A 21,210-nucleotide genomic window follows, 5' to 3' on the forward strand; every position below is an offset into this window, starting at 1 on the left:
TGATGAAAAAATCCATCAGACCGTTTTCATCGGATGAACCGATCAGGGCATTAGTGTCTCTTCAATGGAGAGGTGCTCACTGCTCAGCAGTACGGCCAATAAATGTATGTATTATATGTTAAAATTAGAAAATGAACTGTATGATAATAATAACTGACTTTATAATCGTTCAAATTGTGTATACAATTTTTAGGACACCTTGAGAACATATAGATATAGTATAGTATGGGTGTTTGAGTAACAAAGTTACTGCAAATTAATAGGATCATCATCACTAAAATGACTCTGGAGGTAACCAGTTCAAATTATCAGCTGTCACATCATCAAAACCTAGTCACGTTGGTCGTACAACTTGTGTTCAAACATTTTAACAGGCTCATATATGATATATAACTATATTTAATATGTTATGCAAATTTAATGATGCTATTTCCTGTTCGGAAATCTCTGGTAGAATATATAGGCAGATAACATGTTTACACATCACCTACGTCTACAGATAGAAACTATTCACAATAATGAAGACTTTACTAACCCTCTCTATGTTAATGATATGGCTTTCAGGTGAGACTATCCTAAAGGTGAAAAGTTACTTAATAGAAGTAAAGTTTCTTTAGATATGACTTTATATTGTGTATTTTCAGGTGTCCAGTCCGCAGAACAACTTAGCCAATCAGAGCCAGCGGTGATAAAGCCGGGGAACTCTCACACAATGACCTGTACAGCTTCTGGATTCACTTTTAGCAGCTACTGGATGGGCTGGGTCAGGCAGATTCCTGGTAAACCATTGCAATGGCTGTGTGCTATTACCAGCGATGGGGGTACCACATATTATCATAATGATGTTAAAGGAAGATTCACAGTCTCCAGAGATAACAGTAAAAACATGTTATATCTGAAAATGGACAACATGAAAACTGAAGACTCTGCTGTCTATTACTGTGCAAGAGACACAGCGATTGAAAACAGCTCTTTGTGCAACAAAAACTAGCCATTCCTTTCTCAATGTATCAGTAGGTGGCAGCAAAAATCCCAATATCAGAGAGTAATGTAATGTGTTATAAATAATTAAATATTTGGTAAAGAAAGCACCCATGAATAGTCACAGACTACTTGATCTTTCCACTAATATACAGTACATATCTTTTTTATTTTAGTGTATTACTGAAGGAATATTTTTATAAAGCCGTGAATATAATTTTCTCAAAACAAAGACAAAACAAGGGTTCTTGCATATAGAATAATCTTCCTCTGCTGCGAGAGACACCCGGGCACAAATATTAATGTTTGCAGCAGACACTGCTTGTCTCCAGACCTTGCCTGGTCCCACTACAATAAAGCCATGTGAGTCCCAGTGGTGGATGCTTATTCCAAGGAGAAGCAGATTAGACATTTGCATGAAACAAAAATCTTAATTAATTTTACATCTTTAGTGCTTAACCGAGCCTCGTTCTGAGATTTGGTGTTAAAAACATGTTTTTTTGACAGAAATGTACATAGAACCCCAAAACATTATATTTATATATTTTTCTACACCCTACAGAATAAAATGTCCGTCATTGCAATACTTTTTGTCACACCTTATTTGCCCAGCGATCTACAAGCGCACTTTTTTGGGAATTTTCTTTTTTTTTTTATTAAAAAATAAGACAATAGTAAAGTTAGCCCAATTTTTTTATATTGTGAAAGATAATGTTACGCGGAGTAAATTGATACCCAACATGACATTCTTCAAATTTGTGCCTACTCGTGGAATGGCGACAAACTTTTACCCTTAAAAAGGCGATGTTTAAAAAATTCTGCAAGTTGCATGTTTTGAGTTACAGAGGAGGTCTAGGGCTAGAATTATTGTTCTCACTCTAATGATAGCGGTGATACCTTACATGTGTGGTTTGAACACAGTTCGTTGGGACAGCACTTTATTTTATTTTTTTATTTTGACACTGTTTTTTTTTTTTTAAATATTGGGTCCATTTTATTCCTATAACAAGGAATGTAAATATCCCTTGTAATAGAAAAATATTCATATTTACACTAATTAAAAAAAAAATGTTTTGCTTTAAGAGCATTGGGCGGAAGTGACGTTTTGACATTGCTTTTGCCCTGCAGTGGTATGGAGATGGGTGGGGGCCATCATCCCCTCGTCTCCATGCCACAGAACGAGAAGGATCTGATCGCTTCCGGCGCTACCGACGGCTCCGGTAAGCGGCGGAGAGCAGAAGGAACGCAGAAGGAGGGGGGCCCTCTACCGCCACCGATAAAAGTGATCTCACGGGGAATCCACCATAGACACCACTTTTTCTGAAAGTGGATCGCCCGCCCTTGAAGGGGATACCAGGGTTATGGCAGTTAGCTGCTGCTATAACCCCGGTATTCCTTCTCAAAGTAGCGATGCATAACGACGGCGGGCAGTCCAGAAATGGTTAAAAGAGAAGTATGTTTATTTTTTGCCCTTTATACTTACCTAGGTGGATGCAGCATCAGTCCGATGCTGCATCTGTCCCCTGGCGTCTCTTTACTGAGAACCGAGTGGTCGAACATTGCCGATGGCTTGGTTCTCACAGCTCCCGGAGCAAAGAGTTTCTGACGGTCAATCAGCAGCTCTCCTCTCTGCTCCTCCACGCTCACTGGAGCACTAAGCTGTGGAGGGGTAGGGAGTGGCCGTCTCAGTCTCTCATTGGCTCGCTGAGAGGCTGAGACAGGCATTAGTCCAGACTTTGTTGTCACGCTGACACGGTGCCTGGACTGATTCCATTGACGTCAGCAGAGAGCGAACTTCAGACCACTCTCTGCTGAAAACTGGTCACGAATTACACTCCTGTGACCCATAGGAGAAGCCCAGCCAATTGAGATCAGGCTGGACTTATCCTTTAATGTATTTCAGGTACTCATAGGGTCTTTTTATCAATGTTTTTTTCACATGAGATAATCTGAGAATGTGTGAATTCTGGAGGGGGGGGGGGACTTTGATAACCGGGGTGTTTTTAAACCCACCTATTGCATTAATGGGATTTCCAAGATCAAAATAGGAGTATACATTTATGAGATAAGTATAAATAACTATAACAAAGGATGCTGTGTAATGTAAGGGGTCCAGAGGTGCAGAGGGCTGTGTAATGTAAAGGGGTCCAGAGGTGCAGGGTACTGTGTAATCTAAAGGGGTCCAGAGGTGCAGGGTGCTGTGTAATGTAAAGGGGTCGAGAGGTACAAGGGCTGTGTAATGTAAAGGGGTCCAGAGGTTCAGGGTTCTGTGTAATGTAAAGGGGCCCAGAGGTGCAGGGTGCAGTGTAATGTAAAGGGGTCCAGAGGTACAAGGGCTGTGTAATGTGAAGTGGTTCAGAAGTGTGGGGTGCTGTGTAATGTAAAGGGGTCCAGAGGTGCAGTGCTGTGTAATGTAAAGAGGTCCATAGGTGTGGTGCTGTGTAATGTAAAGGGGTCCAGAGGTGCGGGGGCTGTGTAAAGTAAAGGGGTCCATAGGTGCGGTGCTGTGTAATGTAAAGGGGTTCAGACGTGCAGGGTGCTGTATAATGTAACGGGGTCCAGAAGTGCAGGGTGCTGTGTAATGTAAAGGGGCCCAGAGGTGCAGTGCTGCGTAATGTAAAGTGGTCCAGAGGTGCGGTGCTGTGTAATGTAAAGGGGTCTAGAGGTGCAAGGTGCTGTGTAATGTAAAGGAGTCCAGAGGTGCAGTTGTGGAGAGGGGGTACACAGTAGTGACAAAAAGATATTGAAGGATGCAAAGGTATGCTGGGGGCACAGTGGGGTGTTTTTTACATTTTAAGGTGGGGGTGCCAGATATAGGATCCGCCCCGGGTGCCAAATGCTCTAGGTGCGCCCCTGTCTCAGGCCCCGTACACACGACAGAGGAACTCGACGTGCTTGGCACGTCGAGTTCCTCGTCGAGTTTTGGGATGAAGCCGCCGAGGAGCTCGGCGGGCCGGCTTCTCCCATAGAAGAACGAGGACAACGAGAAAATAGAGAACATGTTCTCTATTTTCTCGTCGAGTTCCTCGGCGGCTCCATCGAGCCAAAAGTGTACACACGACAGAGATTCTCGGCAGAATCCGGGTTTTGACCGAGTTTCTCGGCGAATTCTGCCGAGAAACTCTGTCGTGTGTACGAGGCCTCAGTGTACATATGATGTGTCCCACATACAGTAATCCGCATAAACATCACAAACTCTGTGCAGAAGCAACCGCTGGCACAACATCTTCCATCCTTTGTCCATGATAGCAAGCATACATCTTTTAGATATGCCCAAAAACTACACCTGGGATCCCACCTATGTCTGGCTCTCACTAGACGTTAGCTCACTGTACACCGCAATACCACATGAGATTGGTCTGACATCTGTTGAACATTTTCTAGCACGAGAACCCTCAATCAATCTCCGAGCCAGGCTGATTTCATTCTGGAGGCAGCAGAGTTCTGCTTAATCCATAATTACTTTTAGTTTGATGGGGAGTATTACCTGCAGACCCCTGGAACTGCAATGGGAGCCAACTTTGTACCTACATATGCCAACCTGACCATGGGTCATTGGGTGTTGGAGACTGAACATTGTTTCATGCTATGTTATACATTGCTTGGTTTATTTCCCTGTGTATTTGGAGTATGACCACTAGATGTCACTATACACAGATACTCTATCTTAATGTTCTTTGTGTTAACTATCTGTTACTGCATTTTCCTGTTATCTATGGTTGTTGTTCTTTTATATCTCGTGTGCTAACATGAGCACCATGCTCTCTGCTGTATGTCTCTTCAATACAAATGAATCCAAGTAAACTACAGCCATCCATATATGTCTGATTATTCTTTGCATCATCTGCACCAGCCAACAAAGGTTATGGGCCCAGACAACGTGAATCATCAGACAGCCGGAACAGAGGCCTAGTCTTCACCTGCACACCATCTTTGATCAAGCTGCGGAGGAAATCTGCTCTGAGGTATCCAGGCGCTTGGAATACGAGCAAGGTACATCAATCATGGCTAGCAGCGGGGATCTTAAACTGGGGATCACTAAGCTAAATAGTGACAACTACCAGATGTGGAATTTCAAGATGGAGATGTTGCTGAGCAAAGATGACACATGGGATGTTCTCACCACAGACAGGCCGGATGTAGACAACCAGGAGTGGGATAAGAAAAACAGACAGGCAAGAGCCACAATAGCCCTACTGGTAGAAGATGAACAGCTTATCCACATAAAAGGGGAAGATACTGCCAAAGGTATGTGGAATGCACTCCGTAGATTACATGAGAGCTCTAGCTTAAACAACAAGTTATATTTACTAAGGAAGCTGTACCAGTCAAAACTGACTCCAGAAGGGGATATGCAAGAACATATAAGAAGCGTGCTGGAGATTGTTGCACAACTCAGGGACCTCGGAGAGGAGATCAAAGATAACCAGGGCTGAACTGGGACAAAAATTTGGCCCTGGACTTCATCCAGACCGGCCCACTTTAATTCAATAAAATGCTGCCCCCACCCCCCCCCACCCCGAAAAATCACGCCCAACAAAAGGCCCCTACATCCATTGTTGTATATCATAAGAGGGTGAGAGAGAGGGGAATGAGAGAGAGAGAGAGAGGGTTGAGGGGAAGGGGGTGAGAGGGGGTGAGTGTAAGAAAAAGAGAGTGTAAAAGAGAGGGGGTGAGTGTAGGACCCCTTTTTACACTGAGGCGTTTTTTAGGCGCCTTTGGGCGCCTGTAAAGTGACTGAAAAATGCTTCCGCTGCAGTCCCAGTGTGAAAGCCTGAATGCTTTCACACTGGGGCGCTGCCAGGGCGTTTAAAAAAGTCCTCCAAGCAGCATCTCTGTTTTAAAAAACGGCCCACTGAGCCATCGGCCCACCGGGAAACTCCCTGTAGTCCCTATGGCCAGTCCATCCCTGAAGATAACCATGTGACAGCAATACTTTTATGCAGCCTGCCAGAGTCATACAACCCTCTGATTAATGCATTAGAGACAAGATCTGAAGCAGAACTCACATTACAGTTAGTGAAATCTCGACTTTCAGATGAATACAAGCGCAGAAAGGAGCAAACTTCTCACAGGCAAGAGAGCGATACAGGAGCAGCACTTAAAGCAACAGACACTAAGATGCCAAACTGGAAGGCCAAACTATGTTTCCGGTGTAACAGGGCTGGGCATTTCAAGCGCGACTGTCCATTGTGGAGGAATGAGCAGAGGGAAAAAGATCCCAATCAGGCACTCATAACCATGATGAAAAACAACGACCAAGCAGCGTGGCACGGAACTTTTAAAGTGACAGATGCCGTCACCAACCATAAATGGTATATAGATTCTGGAGCAACAAGTCACATGACTAACGACAGAGAATTCTTTGTAGAGCTCAATCCAGACAAGAAAGAAGCCATATATCTTGCAGACGGGAGTTGCACAACTGCTGAAGGAACAGGACATGGAATAGTCACAAAATGAGGATGGACAAGTGTTAAAAATACCAATGACGGATGTATTGTATGTTCCCGGACTCAATGGCGGCCTTATATCAGTCAGGCGACTGGCAAGCAAAGGACTAACCACAACGTTTAAAGGTGACCAATGCACTATCCAAGATGGGGAAAGAGTGATAGCAACAGCTAAAGCGGGCAAGCACCTTTATGAACTTGATGTTGTTGAGCAAGAAACAAAGCTCTGCACACATAAACACAAGAACTGTATTCATTTATGGCACAGACGTCTGGGCCACAGGCACCCTGACAGCATACAGGAGCTGGCCAGACGGGATTTAACGAAAGGCTTCAATTTAAAAGGCTGCCCAAACACGCTAAGGTGTGAATGCTGCATCAAGGCCAAAGCCACCAGAGTAACCCCACCAAAGGCAAGTGAAAGCAGAGCAACAAGACCGATCGACCTAATACACACAGATGTATGCGGGCCTATGAGAACAACCACCCCAGGAGGAAATAAATACATATTAACTTTTATAGACGACTACTCAAGGTTTACAGTGACATACCTAATGAAGAATAAGTCAGAAGTATTCGACAAGCTGAAGGACTATGTTACCAAAGTGAGCAATAAATTTCACAGAAAACCATTAGTACTCAGAAGTGATAATGGTGGGGAGTACACCGGGTTTCAAGTTGAGAATACACTCAGGGAACTAGGAATAGAACATCAAAAGACTGTCCCATATACTCCAGAGCAGAACGGGGTAGCAGAGAGGAAAAACAGATCCCTGACTGAAATGATCAGATGCATGTTGACTGATTCTGGACTCCCTGAAAAATATTGGGGAGAAGCAGCACAAACGGCCACCTACTTACAAAACAGATTACACTCCAAGGCAACAACCAAAACTCCATACGAGCTATGGCACAGTCGAAAACCAAGCATAGGACACCTCAAGGTATTTGGAAGCAAAGCTTTTGCTTACATTCCGGGAGAAAAGCGCAGCAAGCTCCAGAATCGAGCAATTGAAGGTGTCTTTGTTGGTTATGCCGACAACACCAAAGGATACAGAATCATAGACCCGAAGACCGATAAAGTGACAATCAGCAGCAGCCTAACATTTATCGAGGACCCGAGAAATGAAGTAACGGAGCCAGCCATGCCAAGAGCAGAAGAACCAAATAACGCTGAGCAGGTTTTCTTTCCTATGGAACGAACCCCCGAAAGTGATACTGTGTCACAGAAAAGACTGGAACAAACTGAACCAGCTAATGACGCTGAACCAAGACGCTCAATGAGGGAAAACAAAGGTAAACCCCCCAACAGACTCTCGTACAAAGTAGAAACATCCTGCGTAAGAGAACCCACTTGTTGGAAAGACATAACACAACTCCCAGAGAGGGAAGCCAAGAGATGGATAAAGGCAGCTGAGGAAGAAATCATCTCACTACAGGACACGCAGGCTTGGGTACTAACGCAACTGCCGGCCAAAAAGAGGGCAATTGGGTGTAAATGGACTTTCAAGGTCAAGTACAACACTGATGGCACAGTTGAGAGATATAAAGCGAGACTCGTAGCCAAAGGATACTCCCAAAAATATGGAGAAGACTACGATGAGACATTTGCCCCAGTCGTCAAACATACCACAATCAGAGCTCTACTCACAGTTGCAACTACAAAACAAATGCTAGTAAAGCACTTTGATGTAAAAACCGCTTTCCTACACAGTGACTTAACAGAAGACATCTACATGGATCAACCAGAGGGCTTTGTAGACCCACAAAAGCCAGAACAGGTGTGTAAACTTAAGAAGGGGATCTACGGGCTCAAGCATGAGGCGCTTTTGAGAGAATCCTTTCAGAGGAGCAAGGCCGATCCCTGCCTATACACCAAGAAACTAAATGGTAGGTGGATCTTTGTACTCATTTATGTAGATGATCTGTTAGTATGTTATGAGCAAGAAGGGGATTGTTCCAGACTGCTGGAGGTCTTAAACATGGACTTTGAAACAAAAGATCTAGGTGATGTCAAACACTTCCTAGGCATGCAGATAGAAAGAGAAGAAGATAGTAGTTTTCTTATTAACCAGAATCACAAAATACAGGCAGTAATTGAAACTTTTGGGCTCAATGATGCCAAACCAGTCAACTCGCCTATGGAGACAAATTATCTTAAAGAATTAAACAACTCAATTAACCCCTTGCAAAATGACTCACAATTCAGAAGGGCAATGGGGAAGTTACTATACATTGCTACAGTGGCAAGGCCTGACATAGCTACAGCAGTGGGATTCTTATGCAGAAAAGTATCCCAGCCAACCCAGATGGACTGGAACGCAGCAAAAAGGATCATACGCTATTTGAAGGGAACAATAGACTTTAAACTGAAATTTTCATCAACAGGGAAGAGTGGTCTGACTGGATATGTGGATGCAGACTGGGCAGGTGACCCCAGTGATCGGAAATCCACCAGTGGACACCTGTTTCTATTTAAAGACGGCCTGATCAGCTGGACCACCAGAAAACAGTCCACAGTGACACTGCCCTCCACCGAAGCAGAATACGTGGCCGCATCACAAGCAGGGCAAGAGGTAATCTGGTTGAGACAATTGCTGGAAGATCTAGATCAGAACCAGAAAGAGCCCACGCCAATCTATGAGGACAACCAAGGATGTATAGCACTCGCACAGACAGAGCGGATAAACCCGAGAACCAAACACATAGACGTGAGATATCACTTCTTAAGAGACTTACAAGAGCAAGGACAGATGGATCTACGATACTGTCCCACTGAGGAAATGTTAGCAGACATCATCATATGGGAAGGACCCACCACTCTGGTTAACAACTTTGTGAGACATTGCAATACCAATCCCATGGGGCTCTTTTACCTTTGTCTGTGATTCAGACAAGATGTCCTAAGTTGTTGGATTTAGAGTTATGTCACAAGGGAAGTAAAATCTATGCCTGCAATTACACCAAGGCTACAGCGGGCAACTCCTACCTCCACTATCGTAGCTGCCATTATCCCATTGGGTACAAAATATACCCAAGAGACAATTCTGACGCTTGAAGTACAACTGCACCTGGAAATAAGACTACATTTCCAACAGTGACATCTTAGGAAGCAAGTTCTTGGATAAGGGGTATCCTGATACACTGATTGAAGATCTCTATCTACACTACCTGGATCCACCCAAATACCCCCATACCATCCGTATCAACAACCCATTAGATTCACCACCATGTTCCACAACCATTTCAGACAGATGGAGCATAAGGCAAAGCCATGGGCCCATCTTACTAAAAGATCCACACCTCAAGACCTCCCCGACCAATAGACCAAAGGTTTCCTATAGGCGAGCTAGAAACATCAAAAGCAAAATCGCCCCCAGTAAACTCAAATGCAAAAGCCCCCATCCCAATAAATCGTTGACTTTCCTCCTTTAAATGCTCCACAGAGTTTTTGGTGTACTGCCTTTCATGTCCATGCGGATTACTGTATGTGTAATGCATGCACACTTAGAAAGAGGTTTGGGGGCATGACCGAAAGCTGCCTGGTATGGACGTGTGAGCGCCGAACTCCTCCACAGCCCACAGAGACAAAGCCTATTGCGGGGACATCGACCGCTCTTATATGGGTGGAACTAGGCGCACCCGATCCTCCAAGGTCCGGGGATCTTCCCAGCCGCCACCCGGTACCTCTGCTACCATTCATGGGTAATTTTTGCCGCCCCCCCCATGCCTCGCGGCGGGGAACCCAAGATAGTGCCGGACTTCCCCACGAGAAACCCCCGACCAGAACGAATCCTCTGCCGCCCGCTCACTCCAGCGGACCATCGGATGCCATCTGGGGACCAGCGACCCTCCACCAACCTGCCTCGGAAGCGGTGAGTCCACCCCCATCCCGGCTACCACAGGCGGCGCCGCCGCAAGAATTTGGGCAGGCCTCAGTAGGCCCCAATGAGACCCTGCACACACAGTGCTCAGAGACCATCCCCAGATTGCTCCGCACGGCCTCGGATCCGGGCCTGACCCCTAGCAGCCCTGACTCCCCTGCCTCTCCCGCTCTATCAGAGGACTTTCCCCCCCTGCCAGTCCATGACAATGCCTGTACACCGGGGACATCGCAAAAACGGTGCTCTCCAGCACGCATAGGCCGCAGCCTGCACCTCTCCTGCTCTCTGCTCCCCCCCAGCCACAGAGACGCTCACGGAACACAGACCCCAGGCCTGCTGTGTGGGGGACAGACTCGGCAGCCTCATATGCCCGAGTAGGCACCCCCCTTCCCACCCGCTGCAGCCCCCAGAATGGTTGAGCTTTTCAGTGTCCCAGCTGCATTCCGAGGTGCCAGCCCAGCATGAGGCCCCCCTGACCTTACTGCAGGGTCTCCCCCCCCCCCCGCATCTCTCCCAATCCCACCCGGGGACTGACCCCCGTTTCCCAGCGCATCCCCCCTGGCAAGCGTACCTCCAGGCCATACCATCAAAAGATGACTTCAAGCTGCTCATTGAGGAAGTCAAATCAGCCTGCCGTGCTGAGATTCAAGTTCTCCATGCCAACTTTAAGCACTTTTCTGACAGAGTGGAAATGGCGGAGGAGGAAATCCAAGAAACCAAACTAGCAGTCCATCGCACCCAGGTGCAAGGCACCGACCATCATTTAATGCTTAGAGACATACAGCACCAAGTGGAGGATTTAGACAACAGGGGGGCACAGGAACAACATCCGCATCAGGGGCCTACCTGAGTCGGAGGGCCCCGAGGACCTGCAGGTACCCTTCAAACCCTCTTCAATGATCTTTTGGGCAAACCCCCGAACAAGCAGATAGAGATGGATCGGGCACACCGCGCCCTTCGGCCCAAGGGCTCTGCCTCCAGACCCCCCAATATCATTTGCAAAGTCAATTCCTTCAACCTTGAAGGAGGACATTATGCGCAAAGCCATCACCGTTAGGAAGGTGGTCCTTGGGAACGCTCAACTACAGCTGTACCCGGACTTGTCCTGGATAACCCTGCAGAAGCGCAGATTTCTACAACCCCTCCTTCTCTCGCTACAGGAACGTGACATTGTCTACCGATGGGGTTTCACTTTCAGCCTTACTGCCCGTCGGCAGGGACAATTGGCGGTGCTCCGCTATCCGGAAGACCTGGAGGCGTTTTGCGAAACTATGGACATCCCTGTCCCCCACCTCCAAGAATGGGACCTGGTGGCAACGCCACCGCCGCCACCCACAGTCTGGCAAAGGGTCCCTCCGCCCAAGAGACCCTGAGACCGGGATTCCCCCCCGTGGCCCCCCCAACCCCAGGCACGGCTGAACACTGCTGATCCCGGACTTCATTCCGGCCATTGTTTTGGCATATTCCCCCTTTTTTATTGGATTCCCCCTGGCCCACCCATTAACTACATTAGCAGTCCCCCTAGGCCTATACCTAGTCATCCGTTTGCTTATTGGGCACTTACTGTTGGAAATCTGTGAGTACTGGCTCTCCCGTTCACTTGTCCCACCATAAGTTCATCCTTCTAGAGTTCCCTTGATACCTGATTGCATTTTTGTGTTTATTGTTTGTAATTGTTCTCTATGTCCCCCCGGCCTGGCCCCTCTCCCTTTTGGGGGGCCTTGGTCGGGAGGACTTATCGGAACCCTTCAGGCCCTGAGTAGCGCGGTGCACTCGGGCCTTTTTTGCACTATGTTACCTTGTTTATTGTGTATTTAACGCTGTTGTCTCTCTTTTCTTTTTTTCTCCTCCCTTCTCTCCTTACCTCCCTCCTTCCTTTCCCCTCCCCCGCTCTCATGGATCGGCGCATGTCTCTGCGGATACCCGGCCTGCTCCTGCGACCTGGCGCCCCCCCTGGGTGGACTCTGAAGTAACCTTGCAGCTGGATCAGATAGGTAGCCTCTTGTTTGCATATACCCGTGACCATGGCTAAGATAGTATCTCTTAATGTCCACAGCCTAAACTCAAATAGGAAGTGGCACCTTACCCTGAGGGAGATCAGGCATTCTGGGGTGGACATTGTCCTCCTTCAGGAGACGCACTTCAACAAGGGAGATGCCTTTGCGTTCGCGGCCAGACAGTACCCCAGATCTTCCAGGCGTTCAATCCTCGAAAGCGGACGGGAGTGGCCATACTTTTCAAGCGCGGCTCCCCCTTCACTTGTTCTGAGTAATTTATTGACCCAAGGGGGCACTACATCATCCTGAGGGGCCTCTGGCAAACACAACCCATCACTTTGTGCACCCTGTATGCCCCTAACACCCACCAGATTCACTTCCTTTCTAGGGTATTTGCGTGTCTGTTTCGGGCACCTAATGAATACCTGCTGATTGGCGGGGACTTCAACCTCTCCCAGTCGGTGACCCTCGACTGCCAGGTAATGAACCCCTCCGACCCGTAGAGCCACTAGACGTTACTCCCTGTTTGACACATGGTGCGCCCTTCACCCAGGGGATAGGCAGTTCACGTACTACTCAGCATGCATTCCCGCATAGACAACTTTTTTGTTAACAACGCCACCCTCCGCGTTACTAGGGAGGCCCAGATATTACCGATATCCTGGTCCGATCATGCTCCGGTGGTCATGACCCTGGACCTGGGTGCCCCTAACCACAGGCGCTGTCACTGGCAGCTGAACAACTTTTTGCTTTAATACGGCCCCTCCAAGTCGGAACTGGAGTCGACATTGCAACACTACTTTGTTGAAAACGACACCCCCGATGTCTCCCTGGTCACCCTGGTCTCCCTGGTCACCCAGTGCTCTCTGCCCCCTATGCTGTCCAGCTCTCCCCAGGTGCTTTCTGCCCCCCCCCCACCTCGGCGGCACTCCCTGCCTCCCCCTGTGCTTTCAACTTGCCCTGTGCTCTCCAGCTTCCCCTTGTGCTTTCCAGCCCCCACTTTTCTCCCTGGCTCCCCCCCATGCTCTCCACCCCACTATGCTATCCAGCTCCCCCCCCAGTGCTTTACAACAACCCCCACCCCCCCTGTGCTCCCTGGCTCCCCCCATGCTCTCCACCACATTGTGCTATCCAGCTCCCCCGGTGCTCTCTGACCCCTATGCTCTCCGTCACCTCCCTGTTCTCTCTGCAACCGCCAGGCTCTCCACTCCCGCCAGTGCATCCCCCCAGTGCTCTTGCCCTCCACACTCTCCCCCCCTCTGCTGCTCTCAGCCTCACTCCTGTGCTCTCCGCCACCCTGTTCCCTTTTCGGGCCCCCTCACCCCCTGACAGCTCTGCTAGGTTCCCCCCTCTTTTCCCTTCGGCTGCTGCGGGGGTCTCAGGCTGGGGAGCGGGGAAGGCACCGCTATCATGGGCTGCTCAGTCTATTTTTTGACCCAGTCCGGGCCTGGTGGGAAAATTGAGCAGCAAGGCTTGCAAGGATCCATAGTTCTGGAGGGAGAAGAGCTCTAAAGACCTCCCAGGACTGGAGGACAGGCTGACTGGGGCCGGAACAAATTGACGGGTGGAAGGTAAAGATGACCGGGGACCACTCCAAAACTCCAAAACTGTCTGGGTGTACCGGTAACAATCGGAAAGCAGCTTCGATGTCCGATTTTGCCATAAGCGCCCCCTTTCCATACCGCCGCACCCAGCTCACCACCGCGTCAAACGACGTGTATGATACCGTGCACGGCAATCTATGCATTAAGGTGAAAAAACATTTGATGCTGCCGCCCCCCCCCCCTGCCCCCGTTATACTTACCTGACCCCTCTAAATTCCCACGCGCGGTCCCGAGATCCTCTTCGCCACTCAGCCTGGCCGCTGATTGGCTTGAGCGGATGGATTGAGAGCAGCGCAGCCATTGGCTGGTGCTGCTGTCAATCACATCCAGTGACGCGGCATGCCGAGGGGCGGGGCCGAGTGATACAGAGAGCGGCTATGGCCGCTCGTTGTATCACGGGAGCGTGCCCGCAATTACTCACCACCATGCAAGCTCTCTCGCATGACTGTGGTCAGTACTTGCGGGGAGGACCAGAGACAGCCGCCGAGGGACCCCAGAAGATGTGGATCGGGGCCACTTTGTGCAAAACGAACTGCACAGTGGAGGTAAGCATTATTTTAAAGGAAAAATATATTTTTCTTTACTAACCCTTTAATGGGCAGCTGCGAAGAGGCAAATTCATTCATAAAAAATAAATAAATAAATAGTGTGGGGGTCCCCCAAATTCAATTACCAGGCCCTTCAGGTCTGGAATGGATATTAACCACTTGCTGACGGCCGTACGACTTTGTACGGCCTCAGCGCGGCTCCCAATCTCTAACAGGCCGTGTTTTTACGGCCTCCCCTTTGCACGTTCCCCGCGCGCGCTCCCGAGCGCGCAGCGGGGAACTGCTGTGCTGGCCGTGTCCCTTGGACACAGCCAGTCACAGATCGCCGTGAACGGCCAATCGGAGCGGCCGTTTCCTAGGCGATCTGTGCGGCCAATGAGAGATGATCTCATATGTTTACATATGAGATCATCTCTCATTCCCGGCTCTCGCAGACAGCGGTGCTGTCAAGGGAGAGAGGAGACGGATCTGTGTCTCTTGTACATAGAGACACAGATCGGTCACCCCCCCCAGTCACCCCCCCTCCCCCACAGTTAGAACACTAATTAGGGTACACATTTAACCCCTTCCTCACCCCCTAGTGTTAACCCCTTCCCTGCCAGTCACATTTATACAGTAATTAGTGCATATTTATAGCACTGATTGCAGTATAAATGTGAATGGCGCCAAAAATGTGTCAAAAGTGTCCGATGTGTCCGCCATAACGTCGCAGTCCCAATAAAAATCGCAGATCGCCGCCATTTCTAGTAAAAAAAAAGCATTTATACAGTAATTAGTGCATATTTATAGCACTGATTGCAGTATAAATGTGAATGGCGCCAAAAATGTGTCAAAAGTGTCCGATGTGTCCGCCATAACGTCGCAGTCCCAATAAAAATCGCATATCGCCGCCATTTCTAGTAAAAAAAAAAATTTATACAGTAATTAGTGCATATTTATAGCACTGATTGCAGTATAAATGTGAATGGCGCCAAAAATGTGTCAAAAGTGTCCGATGTGTCCTCCATAACGTCGCAGTCCCAATAAAAATCGCAGATCGCCGCCATTTCTAGTAAAAAAAAAATAATAATTCTGTCCCTTATTTTGTAGGCGCTATAACTTTTGCGCAAACCAGTCGCTTATTTGTTTATAGCGCAAAAAATAAAAAACGCAGAGGTGATCAAATACCACCAAAAGAAAGCTCTATTTGTGGGGAAAAAAGGACGTTAATTTTGTTTGGGAGCCACGTCGCACGACCGCGCAATTGTCAGTTAAAGCGACGCAGTGCCGAATCGCAAAAAGTCCTCTGGTCAGGAAGGGGTTTAAGTGCCCAGTAAGGAAGTGGTTAAGGGGAACCCCGCCGTCATTTAAAAAAAAATGACATGGGGTTCCCCCAAATATCCATTCCAGATCCTTCAGGTCTGGTGTGGTTTTTAAGGGGAACTCCACCCCAAATTAAAAAAAATGGAGTTGGGTTTCCCCAAAAATCCACACCAGACCCCTTATCCGAGCACAGAGTGCGCCCCCCCATCTCCTGAGCCGTACCAGGCCACATGCCCTCAACATGGGGAGGATGTCCCCATGTTGATGGGGACAAGGACCTCATCCCCACAACCCTTGCCCGGTGGTTGTGGGGGTCTGCGGGCGGGGGGCTTATCAGAATCTGGAAGACCCCTTTAACAAAGGGGACCCCAGATCCTGGCCCCCCCCTATGTGAATTGGTAATGGGGTAAATTGTACCCCTACCATTTCACGAAGGAAGTGTAAATGGTTAAAAAAAAACACACACACACCGTAGAAAAAAGTCCTTTATTAAAAAAAAAGAAAAAAAATCCAGCGGTCCGGCTTCCTGCTCCAACGTTGTCTGTATCCAGCGACGGGTGATCTTCTCTCCGGTCCAGCGATGAGAAGATCTTCCGGCATTCAGAGCTATTAAATTCACTGCTCCCGAAAAAACAGCCGTTTTTAAAACTTTTTTTTGCATTGATACATGTCCCCTGGGACAGGACCCAGGTCCTCAAACACTTTTTAGGACAATAACTTGTATATTAGCCTTTAAAATTAGCACTTTAGATTTAAAATGTTCGAGTCCCATAGACTTTAATAGGGTTCTAAAGTTCACACGAACATTTGGTGTGTTCGCAAGTTCTGGTGTGAACCGAACAGGGGGGTGTTCGGCTCATCCCTAGTTATCTGTATGTACTGACTAGACTTCAATGGATGTCATGTTTGTCATAACTCAGCACGTATATGGAATATTCTGGTATTATTTCATCCTCACTGTAAACACACAGTATGCTTTGGTTTACTTTGACATCCTCATTGAACTGTTTAATACCTATTCTGATGTTTCACTTGAAAATTAAAGAATTTACAAAAAAATCTCATATTGTATTGCTAGCCCACTTTAAATGTACTAAACCCACATCATAAAAAACTATCAATAAATGGTGTATTACATGCTGTTCATACTCACGCCGTCACTATTTGTGAGATTTGTTTTCTATATTCTGCCAAAAAAATGGTTGACTCTGCTGCTCTCTATTTTCACCTTATCTTCATGTCCCCAGTGCAGCTAAGGATTTTGCAGCTGTGACGTTCAGTTTTCAATGAGTTTCTATGCTGAGCATTTCCTCCCTATCACATCTGAACAGCCCATGAGACTATAGAGTCATACATGTGGGCGTGTACACAGTGGTAAATGACAGCCCACTCCCTCCCTCCTCCTCCATGCCCACTAACCAGCTAAATATTACATGTGGATCATTGGTGACTTTAACCCCTACATGCAGGAGGGGAATGACTGCGCCCGTGGCTAGCAGAAATTCACCTATACCATGTTATTGCCAAGAAATTATAAATAATTGATTTCAAATATACAGGATATTTGTATGACACTGTAACGGTCACCACCGTTTACGACCTTCCATCAACTACGACAGCTCATCTGACACACAGACAAATCAGTAGGCATCCCATTTGCCAGAATAACGAGACTTGCTCCGTGTTCTCTGGTTTCAAATGTGAGACAACTTTAATGGTTCACTCTCAGATTTTATACAGTTTTCAAGGCACAGGAACAATCAAACTCTCCACCCACACCCTGGGGGGCTTCAATACATCTTCAGATGGCTAATTGCTAAACATTCTAGACATGTCGGCACCGGCCTATAATTATCATGATCTAATCACTGCACATTCCTTCATTAACAGAACTCAAACAAAACACCATCACACAATGATCTCTTCTTAACCCACATCCCTAGACAGACGTTCTGTCTCCGCATACAGCTTGGCAAGTTCCATTCCACATCTTATATCAATAGAATTCACACAAAGCAGCATCACACAATGAGAGGTCTTTCAGAAGCAGACTCAATTAGCATGTCACTAGCCAGGGCTAATCATAGAAATGAGTCACTATTGACTGGTTGGGTCACAATTAACCAACAACTTGCAATATCTCAAGATCCTGCAATATGAACTATCAGTGATGTCCCCTGTCCTGTAATTTAGGATATCATTTCTCAGTCACCCTATGGCCCTATCGGACATAAGGTGACCCTAGACATAAGACTCCTTGATGACGCCGGTACAGGAGTACCCCTCATCCTTACAAAGTCTCTGTTTGTCCCAGGTCATTCCATCACAGGGGGTATTGCAGAGTATTGTGCGGGGGTATTGCAGAGTATTGTGCGGGGGTATTGCAGAGTATTGTGCGGGGGTATTGCAGAGTATTGTGCGGGGGTATTGCAGAGTACTGGCAGGGGTATTGCAGAGTATTGCGCAGGGGTATTGCAGAGTATTGCGCAGGGGTATTGCAGAGTATTGCGCAGGGGTATTGCAGAGTATTGCGCAGGGGTATTGAAGGTATGGCTGAGCAGGGATGGCTGGATTTGTGACTGCAATAGTCACAGATCCAGCCCACAGCGCTGCTGACACCCGCTCTCTCCTCTCACACTGTACCGATCGGTACAGAGAGAGGAGGGAGGAACTGGCGTCATCAAATGAGCGGGGTATTGCAGAGTAATGTGCGGGGGTATTGCGTACTGGCAGGGGTATTGCAGAGTATTGTGCGGGGGTATTGCAGAGTATTCTGCGGGGGTATTGCAGAGTATTGTGGGGGGGTATTGCAGGAGTATTGTGGGGGGGTATTGCAGAGTATTGTGTGGGGGTATTGCAGAGTATTGTGCAGAGGTAATGCAGAGTACTGGCAGGGGTATTGCAGAGTATTGTGCAGGGGTATTGCAGAGTATTGTGCGGGGGTATTGCAGAGTACTGGCAGGGGTATTGCGGGGGGGTATTGCAGAGTATTGTGTGGGGGTATTGCAGAGTATTGTGCAGAGGTAATGCAGAGTATTGTGCAGGGGTATTGCAGAGTATTGTGCAGGGGTATTGCAGAGTATTGTGCGGGGAATTGCAGAGTATTGTGTGGGGAATTGCAGAGTATTGTGCGGGGGTATTGCAGAGTATTGTGCGGGGGTATTGCAGAGTACTGGCAGGGGTATTGCAGAGTACTGCACAGGGGGTATTGCAGAGTATTGTGCGAGAGTATTGCAGAGTATTGTGCGGGGGTATTGCAGAGTACTGGCAGGGGTATTGTAGAGTATTGCACAGGGGGTATTGCAGAGTATTGCACAGGGGGTATTGCAGAGTATTGTTTGGGGGTATTGCAGAGTACTGGCAGGGGTATTGCAGAGTATTGCGCGGGGGTATTGCAGAGTATTGCGCAGGGGTATTTCAGAGTATTGCGCGGCGGTATTTCAGAGTATTGCGCAGGGGTATTGCAGAGTATTGCGCAGGGGTATTGCAGAGTATTGCGCAGGGGTATTGCAGGGATGGCTGTATTTGTGACTGCAATAGTCACAGATCCAGCCCACAGCGCTGCTTACACCCGCTCTCTCCTCTCACACTGTACCGATCGGTACAGAGAGAGGAGGGAGGAACCGGCGTCATCAAATGACACTGGTTTGTTTACATGTGATCGCTCCGTCATTGGACGGAGCGATCACGTGGTATACGGCCACTATCAGCGCCAATTTTCCGCGATACCTGATGTGCCGGGTCCTCTGGACCCGTCGGTCATGGACATTCCCGTGTGCGTGCCCCAGGGGGCGCGCGGGAGCGCGATTCTGGGAGGACGTCAATGTACGCCCTCCCAGAGTTAACAAACCGCCCTGTAGACGTATTTTGTCTATGGGCGGGTCGTTAAGTGGTTAAAGTAGAACTACTGTATAGGCAAACTTTTTTATTTTCATTTTGGATAGAACAAGGGAGGGTTTTCCAGATTTTCTTTTGCCATCTGTGTTCCTTTGAAGAGATTTCGCTTCACTTCCTGTCCCATAGCCAAATAGGAAGTAAGAGGAAATCTCTGCAAATTTCTTGGGGACCCCCAGGTCACCAGAACTAGTTTCCCCATTGTAAGATGTCCCCTTCTATTACTTTTCTGGGGACAACTCAAAATGTGGGATTTTGTTTTACTTTCAATGATCATGGTAAAGAGGATAAATAGAGAGGGTGAATCTCTCTAATGGGGACCCAGACAGCAGTAAAAACTGAAAAGCGTTTTAATCCCCTTCCACCCTATGCGAAACTAAAAAAAAAGTTTTGGCTTTAGTTATACTTTAAGTACTTTAAACATACCACCTGAACAAGCATGCAACAACTGAGTGTCAGAAAAACTCATCAGCAGACAGCAGACACATATATTTTATATGTTATGCAAATTAAATGATGCCATTTCCTGTTCTGAAATCTCTGGTTGAATATATAGGCAGATAATATGTTTACACATCACCTTGGTGTAACGATAGACATTAATCACAATAATGAAGACTTTACTGAGCCTCTGTATTGCAGTGATCTGGTTATCAGGTGAGATGATCCTAAAGGTGAAAGTCATGTAGAGATAAAGTGACATTTTTGCTCATATATGACTTTATATTGTGTAATTTCAGGTGTCCAGTCTGCAGAACTTACCCAATCAGAGCCAGCGGTGATAAAGCCAGGGAATTCTCACACACTGACCTGTACAGCTTCTGGATTTGCTTTTAGTGGCTACTGGATGTGCTGGGTCAGAGAGATCAGAGGAAGATTTCAATTTCTAGCTGATGTTAGCCCAGATGGGAATACCAAACGCTATCCTGATGATGTTAAAGGAAGATTTGCAATCTCCAGAGATAACACTAATAAAATGTTATATCTGAAAATGGAAAACATGAAAACTGAAGACACTGCATTGTATTACTGTGCAAAAGACTCACAGTGATCAAAAAATCTCTTATGCCGCGTACACACCATCACTTTATGTGATGAAAAAAATTGACGTTTTTAAAAACGTCACTTTAATTGACTGTGTGTGGGGGAAAACGTTGTTTTATGTCTTGTAAAAAACGACCAAAAAAAATTGAAGCATGCTTCAATTTTATGTGTCGTTTTTCAAAAGTGCACTTTTTACTTCACAGAAATTGACCGTGTGTAGCAAAAAACGTCGTTTTGTAAGACGTTTTTTCATCCACGCATGCCCAGAAGCTACTTCAATGGTAAAACGTGGTGGAACGTAACCTCACTTTGCAAGAACATTGTGAGAAAAACGATGGTGTGTATGCAACTTCGTCTTTGAAAATTGAAGTTTCAAAAACGTCATTTTTTACTTCACAGAAAGTGTCGTTTTTTTTCATCACATAAAGTGATGGTGTGTACGGGGCATTAGATGGAACAAAAACTATTCTTGCCTTCTCTCAGTTAATCAGCAGGTGGCAGTA

The 21,210-nt window shown here is 47.1% G+C and overlaps 2 gene segments (V, D, J or C); both read left to right on the forward strand.

Moving 5' to 3' along the window:
• Positions 1-484: 484 nt before the first annotated feature.
• LOC120940794 lies at positions 485-1,006 on the forward strand. The segment is given in 2 exon segments: positions 485-564; positions 645-1,006. Coding segments are annotated over 2 exon segments (393 nt in total).
• Positions 1,007-20,244: 19,238 nt separating this feature from the next.
• On the forward strand, positions 20,245-20,714 carry LOC120910886. The segment is given in 2 exon segments: positions 20,245-20,320; positions 20,404-20,714. Coding segments are annotated over 2 exon segments (357 nt in total).
• Positions 20,715-21,210: the final 496 nt, after the last annotated feature.

The sequence above is a fragment of the Rana temporaria genome, chromosome 1 (assembly GCF_905171775.1).
Source record: "Rana temporaria chromosome 1, aRanTem1.1, whole genome shotgun sequence".
Classification (NCBI taxonomy): domain Eukaryota; kingdom Metazoa; phylum Chordata; class Amphibia; order Anura; family Ranidae; genus Rana; species Rana temporaria.